The sequence below is a fragment of the Arachis duranensis genome, chromosome 2, assembly GCF_000817695.3.
Source record: "Arachis duranensis cultivar V14167 chromosome 2, aradu.V14167.gnm2.J7QH, whole genome shotgun sequence".
Classification (NCBI taxonomy): Eukaryota; Viridiplantae; Streptophyta; class Magnoliopsida; order Fabales; family Fabaceae; genus Arachis; species Arachis duranensis.
In genome coordinates this window covers 18,532,422-18,544,366 of record NC_029773.3, presented here as the reverse complement: position 1 = coordinate 18,544,366, position 11,945 = coordinate 18,532,422, and the positions used below count along the sequence as shown (strand labels likewise).

Here is an 11,945-nt window from a genome sequence, read left to right as displayed (position 1 = left end):
TTTGTTTTCTGAATGTATGCTTGAACAGTGCATTTGAATTTGTGGTTCATGAATGTTGGCTCTTGAAAGAATGATGAAAAAGGAGACATGTTACTGAGGATCTGAAAAATCATAAAAATAATTCTTGAAGCAAGAAAAAGTAGTGAATACAAAAAAAGAGAGAAGGAGAAAAACGAAAAAAGGGGGGAGAAAAGAAAACGAAAAAAAAAGAGAAAAAGAAAGAAACAAAGTTGTGATCCAAGGCAAAAAGAGTGTGCTTAAGAACCCTGGACACCTCTAATTGGGGACTCTAGCAAAGCTGAGTCACAATCTGAAAAGGTTCACCCAATTATGTGTCTGTGGCATGTATGTATCCGGTGGTAATACTGGAAGACAGAGTGCTTTGGGGCACAGCCAAGACTCAATAAGTAGCTTTGTTCAAGAATCATCATACTTTACTAGGAGAATCATTAACACTATCTGGACTCTGAGTTCCTAAAGAAGCCAACCATTCTGAATTTCAAAGGATAGAGTGAGATGCCAAAACTGAGAAGCCAATCATTCTGAATTTCAAAGGATAGAGTGAGATGCCAAAACTGTTCAGAGGCAAAAAGCTAAAAGCCCTGCTCATCTAATTAATACTGATCTTCATAGATGTTTTTGGAATTCATTGTATATTCTCTTCTTTTTATCTTATTTGATTTTCAGTTGCTTGAGGACAAGCAACAATTTAAGTTTGGTGTTGTGATGAGCGGATAATTTGTACACTTTTTGGCGTTGTTTTTAGTATGTTTTTAGTGTGTTTTAGTTAGTTTTTAGTATATTTCTATTAGTTTTTAGTTAAAATTCACTTTTCTGGGCTTTACTATGAGTTTTTGTGTTTTTCTGTGATTTCAGGTATTTTCTGGCTGAAATTGAGGGACCTGAGCAAAAATCTGATTCAGAGGCTGAAAAGGACTGCAGATACTGTTAGATTCTGACCTCCCTGCACTCAAAGTGGATTTTCTGGAGCTACAGAAGCCCAATTGGCGCGCTCTCCACTGCGTTGGAAAGTAGACATCCTGGGCTTTCCAGAAATGTATAATAGTTTATACTTTGTCTGAGATTTGATGGCCCAAACCGGCGTTCCAAATCAGCTCAAGAATGCCCGGCGTTAAACGCCGGAACTGGCACAAGAATGGGAGTTAAACGCCCAAACTGGCACAAAAGCTAGCGTTTAACTCCAAGAAAAGTCTCTACATAAAAATGCTTCAATGCTCAGCCCAAGCACACACCAAGTGGGCCCGAAAGTGGATTTTTATGTCATTTACTCATCTCTGTAAACCCTAGGCTACTAGTTCTCTACAAATAGGAGCTTTTACTATTGTATTTTAATCGGGGGTAGCTATCTTTAGTCTTATGCTATCTTAGATCATGGGGGCTGGCCTCACGGCCATGCCTAGACCTTGTTCTTATGTATTTTCAACGGTGGAGTTTCTACACACCATAGATTAAGGTGTGGAGCTCTGCTGTACCTCGAGTATTAATGCAATTACTATTGTTCTTCTATTCAATTCAGCTTATTCTTGTTCTAAGATATTCATTTGCACCCAAGAACATGATGAATGTGATGATTATGTGACAGTCATCATCATTCTCACTTATGAACGAGTGCCTGACAACCACTTCTGTTCTACAAGCAAACAAGGCTTGAATGTTTATCTCTTGGATCCCTTGATCGGAATCTTTGTGGTATAAGCTAGAATTGATGGCAGCATTCAAGAGAATCCGGAAGGTCTAAACCTTGTCTGTGGTATTCTGAGTAGGATTCAATGATTGAATGACTGTGACGAGCTTCAAACTCCTGAAGGCTGGGCGTTAGTGACAGACGCAAAAGAATCACTGTATTCTATTCCAACCTGATTGAGAACCGACAGATGATTAGCCGTGCCGTGACAGGGTGCGTAGAACATTTTCACTGAGAGGATGGGAGGTAGCCACTGACAACGGTGAAACCCTACATACAGCTTGCCATGGAAAGGAGTAAGAAGGATTGGATGAAGACAGTAGGAAAGCAGAGAGACGGAAGGGACAAAGCATCTCCATACGCTTATCTGAAATTCTCACAAATGAATTACATAAGTATCTCTATCTTTATCTTTATGTTTTATTCATACATCATCCATAACCATTTGAGTTTATTTGACTAAGATTTACAAGATGACCATAGCTTGCTTCATACCAACAATCTCCGTGGGATCGACCTTTACTCGCGTTAGGTTTATTACTTGGACGACCCAGTGCACTTGCTGGTTAGTTGAGATTACAATTGAGCGTACCATGTTGATAGCGCCATTGATGATCACAATTTCGTGCACCAATGGGCTTTCGGGGTGATCAATCCCGGAGCTGTACATCGTTGTCGAGTTGTGGGGGATTCGCTTGCGTAGTGGAACAAAACAAAAGAGAGAAAATTTTGCACAAGTATATCTTATTCGGAAATTGCATAAAAGGCCCTAACGAAAAGTACAATTCAGACGCGTTAAATACTTAGCTCGGTTGGTCGGCATGTCGCCTCATGTGCTAGGAGTAAAACCTTCTCAAGTTGCTCGCGTTCCACGTTCTTGGGACTTCTTTGCCATCGAGCCTTTCCAACTTGAAAGCACCTTTACCCATCACTTCTTTGACTCTATAGGGGCCTTCCCATTTTGCTGCCAGTTTGCCTTCTCCTGGGGTCGGCAAGCCGATGTCGTTGCGCCTTAGGACGAGATCGTTTGGTTCAAACTCTCTTTTGAGCACTTTGGCGTTGTAGCGTAGGGCCATTCTTTGTTTCAGCGCTGTTTCCATCAGGTGGGCCATTTCTCTGGCTTCATCTATCAGGTCCTTCTCCACGGCTTCTCCTACTCCTTTCAGAAGTAGTCGCGGCTACGGGTATTACCTCATCTAACCCGTATGTTAGTCGGAAGGGGGTCTCCTTGGTGGAGGACTATTCGGTTGTTCGGTAAGACCAGAGGACTGAGGCAAGCTCGTCTGCCCAAGCGCCTTTTTTATTATCCAGTCGCTTCTTAAGCCCTAACTGGATAACCTTGTTCGTGGACTCCACCTGTCCGTTCGTTTGGGGGTGTTCTATCGAGGAGAACTTCTGTCTTATACCCAGGTCGGTGAGGAACTCCGTGAACTTCTTGTCGGTAAATTGTGTGCCGTTGTCTGAGATAACAATCTCCGGGATCCCGAATCGCGTTATCACCTGCCTCCACATGAATTTCCCGCAATTGGATGAGGATATGCTGGCCAACGGCTCGACCTCTATCCATTTGGTGTAGTAGTCAATGGCGACTATGAGGTACTTGACTTGTTCGGGGCCAACTGGGAAAGGTCCCAGGAGATCGACTCCCCATTGTGCGAATGGTCGAGAGGCCGTTAACAGGCTTAGCTTGGAGGCCGGTGCCCTGTGGAAATTGGCGTTCTCTTGACACTTGGTGCATTTTCTGACGAATTCTTTAGAGTCTGCCATCATTGATGGCCAATAGTACCCAACTCGGATTAACTTTCTTGCTAAGGCTTTGCCCCCTATGTGATGTCCGCATCAGCCTTCATGGACTTCCCTGAGGACGTAGTCCATTTGGTCGGGGTGTAGGCATTTCAGTAGGGGCTGGTTGAGCCCTTTCTTGAATAGCTGTCCTTGAATGACCGCGTACTTGGCCGCTTCCCTTCTCATTTTCGCGGCATCCTTTTCGTCGTCAGGGAGTTTGCCATTTTCTAAGAAGTTGGTGATGGGGTCTAGCCATGAAGAACCTAGCCTTGATAGATGCAGGGTGACCGCCGGCTCCCTCGTCATACCTTGGATGAGAGACCGGTTACCTTCTCCTGGTTTAGTGCTGGCCAGTTTTGATAGGAGATCTGCCCGTGTGTTCCTTTCTCTGGGCACGTGGTGGATCGTGACCTCCTCAAACTTTTGGCTCAGATCCTTGACTTTTTCCAAGTACTTTTGTAATAATGAGTCTCTGGCTTGATAGCTCCCGTTTACCTGGGAGGTGACGACCTGCGAATCGCTGCATATTTCCAGCCTCGTTGCTCCGACTTCCGTTGCTAGGGTTAAGCCCCCTATGAGGGCTTCGTATTCTGCCTGGTTGTTCGAGACGGGAAATTTGAACCTGATCGACTGTTCGTATACGACTCCAGCCGGGCTTTCCAGAATGATCCCGGTGCCCCCAGAGGTCTGGTGGGAGGCTCTGTCCACGTGGAGCTTCCACCGTGCGCTCGTTTCTTTGGTGGGATCTCCTGTTACTTCTACTAGAAAATCTGCCATTGCTTGTGCCTTGATTGCTTGCCGGGGCTCGTACCGTATGTCATATTGGGAAAGTTCGATGGACCAAGTCATCATCCTTCCCGCTAGGTCGGGTTTTTGGAGCACTTGTCGGATCCCTTGGTCCGTTCTTACGACGATCCGGTGACTTTGGAAGTATTGTTTTAACCTCCGTGAAGAGGTCAAGAGTGCTAGAGCTAGCTTTTCCAGTTTGCTGTACCTTAATTCTGCCCCTTATAGGGCTCTGCTCATGAAATAGACTGGTTGTTGAGCCCTCCCTTCTTCTCTTACCAGAACCCTGGCCAGGGCTTCTCCTATTATGGCGAGGTATAGGTACAGCGGCTCCCCGACCTTTGGCTTTCCGAGAACTGGGGGTGCCGCTAGGATTTCCTTGAAATGTCTAAAAGCTTCCTCGCACACGGGCGTCCACTCGAACGCTATCCCTTTTTTTATGAGGTTAAAGAAAGGCAGGGCCTTTGTTGCCGAGGCTCCGAGAAATTGGGATAACGAGGTCAGTTGTCTTGCCAATTTCTGGACGTCCTTGATACAACCCGGGCTCTTCATCTGGAGTATCGCTTGGCATTTCTCCGGGTTAGCTTCTACCCCTCTTTGGGTTATCATGAATCCTAGGAACTTTCTAGCTTCCATAGCGAAGGCACATTTGAGGGGATTGAGCCTCATGCCGTGTTGTCGGAGAGAGGCGAATACATTTGCCAGGTCATTCAGGAGGTCATCAGGTCGCGTTGTCTTTGCGAGGATGTCGTCCACATAGACTTCCACTGTCTTGCCTATGAGGTCGTGGAATATCTTGTTCATCAGCCTTTGGTATGTTGCTCCTGCGTTTTTTAGCCCGAATGGCATCACCTTATAATAGAAGGTTCCTCCCAGCGTTATAAACGCTGTCTTGTCTTCGTCAGGACGGTGCATCGGTATCTGATTGTAGCCAGAGTAGGCGTCCATGAAGCTTAGATAGCGGTAGCCCGCCGCAGCGTCGACGAGTGCATCTATGTTGGGGAGGGGGAAACAATCCTTTGGGCATGCCTTGTTAAGGTCGGAGTAGTCTACGCACATTCTCCATTTGCCGCTGTGCTTTTTTACTAGAACTACATTCGAGAGCCATGTCGAGTAGTCTAGTTCTCGTATGAAACCTGCTTCTAGGAGGCTGGTCGTCTGCCTGGCCACCTCCTCTGCCCTCTCCCGTGACATCTTTCTTCTCCGTTGGGCTACCGGGCGCGCATCCGACTTGACGGCCAGGTGGTGTGACATAATTTCGGGATCTATGCCCGGCATGTCGGCCGGTGTCCAGGTAAACAAATCCCCATTGGCCCTGATCATTTCTACCAAGGGCTCCTTCAATTCATGTGGAAGGTTCCTATTGACGAACGTGAATTTTTCCTCCGTGTCGCCGAACCTGAACTTTTCCAGGTCCCCTTCTGGTTCCGGTCTGGGCTTGTCGTCTACCCTGGCGTCTAGGTCAGCTAGGAACACCCCCGACGCTTCCTTAGATTTCTTCCTTAAGGACAGGCTGGCATTGTCGCAAGCGACTGCCGTTTCCAGATCTCCCCTTATGGACCCTATGGACCCGTCGTCGGTAACAAACTTCATGACTAGAAGCTTCGTGTTGATTATTGCTTCAACATCATTGATCGTCTTCCTCCCTAAGATGATGTTGTAGGCTGTGGAATCTCAGAGAACCACGAACTCGGCCATTGCTGATCTTCGGCCTTGTGCCTATCCCACAGAGATCGGTAGGGATATTACTCCGTCTGGCTTGATGAAGTGGTCTCCTAATCCGATGACCCCGTGTTGGTGCGATGATAGGTTGGTGTCCCTTAATCCTAGAGCGTCGAACACATTGCGGAACATGATGTTTGAGTCTGCCCCCGTGTCGACAAGGATTCGTTTGACGAGGCCGGTTCCCACCCTGGCCGTAATGACCATAGGTGGGTTTTCGGGTGCCTCGTCGAACCATTGGTCTTCTGGACCAAAGGAGATGGATGGGGGCTTCTTGGAGCTTCGCATTGGGGCGGAGGAGACCGCTAGGATTTTGGCGTCTTTCTTGTGAGCTGACCTAGACCTCGGCGCGGTGTTTTTGGCGGTTACTACGTTTATCACAGTGAGACTGTGGTCTTTGTCTTCTGGCTCTTGTCGCCGCTTTGCCGTTCGGGTCTTGGCCTCCTCGCTGTCTTGGTCGCGTTGCCGTCTCCTCAGCTCCTGTATGAGATGGGAGAATTCTGAGAGTTTGCCATCTCTTATTGCTTGCTCTAATGCATCCCTCAGGTCAAAGCAGTCCTGTGTTTGGTGTCCATAGCCCTTGTGGTAGTCACAGTAGAGGCTCTTGTTTCCCCCCGTACAGTCCTTGAGTGGTCGGGGCTTCGACAAGGTCCCTTTCTCGGCTATTTGCTGGTAAACCTCCACGATGGGGAGAGTGAGTGGAGTGTAGTTGGTGAACTTCCCGATCCGGGGAAACGGTCTGTGTGCCTTGGTCGGTCCTCCCTCTTTAACCTGTTCTTTGTGTCTCTCTCCATTACCCTGTTGCCTAGGTTGATTGTAGCCGGAGTGCCGTTTATTGGCGGCCACGACCTGGCTGACTTCTTTGTCATTTATGTATTCCTTAGCCACCGTTTGGATCTCGTGCATCGTCCAAACCGGTTTCGTGGTAAGGTGTTTTCGGAAGTCCTCGTTCAGGAGGCCGTTCGTCAGACAAAGGCTGGCCACCGAGTCGGTTAGGCCGTCAATTTCCAAGCATTCATCGTTAAAGCGATCCAGGTATTTTCTGGTCAGCTCCCTGGGTCTTTGGGTTATCCCGAGCAGGTTAATCGGGTGTTTTGCCTTTGCTATTCGTGTTGTGAACTGAGCCAAGAAGGCACGGCTGATGTCCGAAAATCCATAGATGGATCCCTGCGGGAGGCCGTTAAACCATCGGATCGCAGGTCCGGCTAGGGTGACCGGGAAGGCCCGACACCTCACCTCGTCCCCTACTCCCTCCAGATTCATTCTAGCCTCGAAAGCCGTGAGGTGTTCCAGAGGGTCTTGGGTTCCATCGTACCTCATGTCCGTTGGTTTGTCGAAGTGCTTCGGCAACCGGACCTCAAGGATGGACCGATGGAACGGGGTGGCGCCCATTATCACGGGTTGCCGCGTCCTCACAGGCCTTCCTTCTCCGCCTTCGCGATCTCGTCCCGTGTGGCGCGTTTGCTTGCCTCGGGAGTAGATGATTGTGTCATTTCGTCTTCTCGGGATGGGAGAGTCTTCTCGAGTGCTTTCCGCTTCCGTTCTGGAAGCGGAGGCGTGCCAGGGGTGACTCCGGTGGGAATCTCTCTCCCGGCTCTCTGGGGACGGGGAGTAAGTAGGATTTGTGGTCCGTCGATCGTGCTCCTGATCGGCTAGTTGTCGTTCCAGATTATGGACTCTGTGGCGTAGCTCATGCATTATTCGGGCGCTGTCACCACTAGTTCCTCCAAAAGGTCGCGTCCTTGTGCGCGGTTCGATGCGTTGTCGGGGGGGACCTTCGTCGTCCTCCCGGTGAAGCGACAGAGGCTGCCACCTCTGCGCCGGCTGCTTGGCCTTGGTCTCCAAGGCCCGGCACAACTTCCATAACAGCGTCCCCACAGACGGCGCCAATGTTCGGTTGGGCGGTTACCGGACAGTTTGGGTGGATATTTGAGGGGGTGAGAACGCTTCAATCGTGGTTGTGCTGGGATTGGATCTGTCGGGTAGCCGAGCTCTCGTTGTGGAAGGAAAGAGGGGGTGTCACCTGCAAAGACACTCCGACGCTCTAGTCAGCTAGTATGCAGGTGAGGAATGGGCTAGGTGGAATGTGTGACGTACCTTGGGGGAGGGTAGGACCCTTCCCTTATATACCATGTCAGGTGTGGATCCCAGGAGGGCAGAACCCACCTTCTTCGAAGCTTCCTTGTACAGCTGTGGTGGCCAGCTGTCCCGGAAGGATACGTGGGTCGGATATGTTCGGGTCATCTGACCGTTGAGGTCGGGTGGTTATCGGGTCGGGTAGGCCCAAGTTCTTTCTTGGGCCAGGCCGTAACACTATCTTTGTTTTATTACTTTATTGGATATATGATTAAACTAATAGGCTCAATAAATATACTTAACAATAATATTTTAATAAGTAAATATATTTTGGAAGACAATATGTGGTTAAAACATGATACCTAACGTAAATATTAACAAGAGAGTAGAAAGTAAAAACAAGCATCAATGATATGATGCCTAAGGCAGTAAGAGAGAGTTGAGAATGACTAGAAAAAAAAGGCAGTTTGAAATGGGTTTTTCAGACTAATATTTCCATCTGAGCCCAGGCCCACTTTTGCTCGAAGTGTAGAAAACCTAATTTTTTCTGCCCAAGTATATAAGCACCCGCAAGACGAACAAAACAGAGTGAGAACTGAGAAGAGTGGATCTCGGGCACAAAGATGGCGTCGAAGAGAGGTAGGCACAATCTGGGTTTTAGGGTTTCTACGTTCTACATAACAAAGGCTACACATCTCTGATTATAGTCGTTGATTTGTTTATGTTTTGTTGTTGTAAGGTCGCGGAGGAAATGCCGGCAACAAGTTCCGTATGTCGCTGGGTCTTCCGGTGGCGGCGACGGTGAACTGCGCCGACAACACCGGCGCTAAGAACCTTTACATAATATCAGTGAAAGGAATCAAGGGAAGGCTGAACAGGTTGCCGTCGGCGTGCGTCGGTGACATGGTTATGGCGACTGTGAAGAAGGGAAAACCTGATCTCAGGAAGAAGGTGTTGCCAGCTGTCATTGTTCGCCAGCGCAAACCGTTTCGCCGAAAGGATGGTGTCTACATGTACTTCGAAGGTATTTTGCTGCATTCTTCATCTGTTATGCAGAAATGCGTGTTCTGTAAGAACGGCATCGAAAATCGAGATTTTACAGCATAAATTAAAAACTCGTAATATATGAAATTGGAATAGTAAAGTGGTCTGATTTAATAAAAATTTTAGAGTCGATTGCCTTGTTAAATGTTTTAATAGTTAAAATAGGGATTTTTGCTACCTTTGGTTGGCAGGTTCGTCTAGGGTTAATAATAGTAGTTATTTGATACTTTAAATTTTCAATGTAGCTCCGAAATAAAAGAATAATCAGCATCTAGAATGAATATTGATGTTTAGATTTAGCAATGCTAAAAATGTTTATAAACATTTGAAATTCCTCTAAAAAGTGAGGAAGAAAACAAGTTCTCACTTGTTTACCTTTGAGATTCATCAGTATTTGCTTTTAATTGGTTTGAAATGTGATCTAGTTATTTTTGTTTAGAATTCCTTTTGTGCTGGTTTAGTTTTAATTTTTAATTTAGTTTGTTATGCTTGCAATTCTAGTATGAATTCTTTTATAATGTTGCTTCTGTATTGCGGAGTGGCTGATGTTGTAGTTGGTCATTCACACATATGATGATATGAAGCATATAGTTGTTAAATTGCCAGTTTTAAACAGCATGATGATACTTCACATATGCATTGTGTTACCTGTCTGCTGGTAAATTCCCTTTTTCTTATGATTGATTCATATTCATTTACAGTGATGTAATTCTAAATTTTAGTGTTGTACTTTGGCATACAATATTCTGTTAGGAGAGCTTTGCTATTTTTCATGACATTAATACTAAGCACCTGGCGTAAACCATAGAGAGCTTGGATGTTTGCATAACCAAGAAGCTTTTTATTTGCAAGATCCTAAATGATTTTATAGTTTGATATTTTAGGTTTATTAACCCAAAATAAGTGATTCTTTTTATACTTGTGTGGCTAAACTGTAAAAACTAGACTTGGCGGACTGTGTAGTCATTTTGTTGTCTAGGATCCTCCATTGCATTCTACACCTCCAATACTTAAGTTTATATATTTTTAGTATTTTTTGGTGAGTAGTTCTTTAACTTTGGTGTTGTTTTCTGCAGATAATGCTGGTGTCATTGTGAATCCTAAGGGTGAAATGAAAGGTACCATTTCTCAAATTTAGACATTAGATGACAATAACATGCATCTAATCAGTAGCGTGTTTTATTTACCAATATTGTACTTCAATATTAAAATAAATAATAGTATAGTACCGTACAATTTAATAAATCCAAACATTAAAATCCAAACTTTGCTATTCTAATTTTGTTGCAACACTTGTGAATGCAGGTTCTGCTATCACTGGTCCAATTGGGAAGGAGTGTGCTGATTTGTGGCCTAGGATTGCAAGTGCAGCCAATGCAATTGTTTGAGTGGGAATCCTCCTCGTGTCATTTTGTTTTTTCTTATTAGGATTTTGTATCAGATACTGTTTATCCTTTGAGATTGCACTGGAAATCAGTTTTACTTTGCATAAGCTCTGAGCAAGTGGCTTTGTTGAAGAGAGGAGATTTTATTGATTCAATTTAAAGTTTTGATCTTTTTATTATAAAGCTTTAACTTTCTGTGCATTGGGCTATATCAATATTCTGAAGAATCATGTCGAGGGATTTATCTCATTTCTTTTGGATTGGTGTTTACTAAACCGTTACTTGGTGGAAATGGATATTTCTAAAGCTGTTTTATTTTACTGCTACCAGAAATTTCCTATTGTCGAGGGTAGTTATCACACATTAGTAGTTGTTTAATGCTATAAGAATTCCCAGCGACAGTTCTAATGCGTTACTCCCCTGTTTGCTACTTGGAAAACTGGAAACACAACTTTTCGACCGACTTGCATAGAAGAGAATGAAATGTATGAATGTTATTGCAATTTTATATATCTTGAAATTATTGTAAATTTTTGTTTAATTTCTTCGATTATATATCATCATAATTTTTTGCATAGTGTTTTATTGTTTTCTTTTCTCTTTTACAAACATTGAGTTTTACATTGTAGTATTATTTTTGTGGTATATGTCAATAAAAGTTTGATTTGTATGGATTTATTTACAATGTTCAATCATCATAAATGGCGTAATCATGTTTAATGAAAAGAAAAAAAAAAAGGAATAAGTCAGCAACATAATAATAATAACATTAAAAGCTTAGAAGGCTAGAATTAAGGTTCGTGAACTTGAAAGAGATGTAGGTGAGAAACTGAGAAATGTAGTGGAGAAGAAGAAACACTGGTTGTCATGGTTGATAATTATGTGGATAAAACATACTAAATACATATTCAAATTAAAACATATTTTCGTGTAAAACAAAGCTTTGTTTTTGTTTTTGTTAAAATATTAGTTCTACATTTATCTTTTATCATTTAAATTTTATTAGGTTCGTCTTATATATTCTTTTTTTTTTGTAATTTAATACTTAAATTGATAGATGTTTTTATTTTTTATTATTTGAGATTAAAAAGAGAGAAAGTTTAAAATATTTATTAATAAAATACTTTTAAATAAATTATTTAATCTTTATATTTTAAAGAAATTATTAAAATTTACCTTTTTTATTGGAAATGTTCAATAACAAAAAAGAATTAACCAAAAAAAATTATCAAAAAAAAAAAAGATTATGCAACCATTTGCATAAAAATTATGTAACTTTCAAACATATTTTGTATCTAATCTTATTTTTTTAAAAGATTTGTCCTATCAATCCTAGAATCTTTAAAAGTATGCTTAAATAATTAAAATTGACTTAGTAAACAAAATTTCAAAGCCAAAACAACTAATTTTCATGAAAACGTTTCATATCTTTAATAACAACA

At 43.6% G+C, this 11,945-nt stretch overlaps 2 protein-coding genes and 1 non-coding gene across 3 annotated transcripts; 2 read left to right on the top strand and 1 right to left on the bottom strand.

Annotated features, from left to right (window-relative positions):
* Positions 1–5,995: 5,995 nt before the first annotated feature.
* Positions 5,996–7,696, bottom strand: LOC127744914 (uncharacterized). Its single transcript, XM_052257772.1, has one exon. It carries the CDS (start codon positions 7,694–7,696, stop codon positions 5,996–5,998), a length of 1,701 nt encoding a protein of 566 aa, XP_052113732.1.
* Positions 7,697–8,588: 892 nt separating this feature from the next.
* Positions 8,589–10,686, top strand: LOC107473868 (60S ribosomal protein L23). Its single transcript, XM_016093461.3, has 4 exons — positions 8,589–8,713; positions 8,814–9,098; positions 10,195–10,236; positions 10,424–10,686. The coding sequence occupies exons 1-4, from the start codon at positions 8,698–8,700 to the stop codon at positions 10,504–10,506; spliced, it is 426 nt and encodes a 141-aa protein (XP_015948947.1). The 5' UTR covers positions 8,589–8,697; the 3' UTR covers positions 10,507–10,686.
* Positions 9,638–9,784, top strand: LOC127745391 (small nucleolar RNA snoR137). The gene has a single exon (XR_008006584.1). It is a non-coding gene; the product is annotated as a small nucleolar RNA snoR137 (small nucleolar RNA).
* Positions 10,687–11,945: the final 1,259 nt, after the last annotated feature.

What these genes read in the sequence shown, in the direction of transcription:
- LOC107473868 (XM_016093461.3), top strand. An exon ending in TGTCTACATGTACTTCGAAG is followed by an intron (nt 9,099 to 10,194) that starts GTATTTTGCTGC and finishes TGTTTTCTGCAG; the next exon opens with ATAATGCTGGTGTCATTGTG. An exon ending in TCCTAAGGGTGAAATGAAAG is followed by an intron (nt 10,237 to 10,423) that starts GTACCATTTCTC and finishes TTGTGAATGCAG; the next exon opens with GTTCTGCTATCACTGGTCCA.
- LOC127744914 (XM_052257772.1), bottom strand. Translation starts at nt 7,696, where the DNA reads ATGCATGAGCTACGCCACAGAGTCCATAATCTGGAACGACAACTAGCC.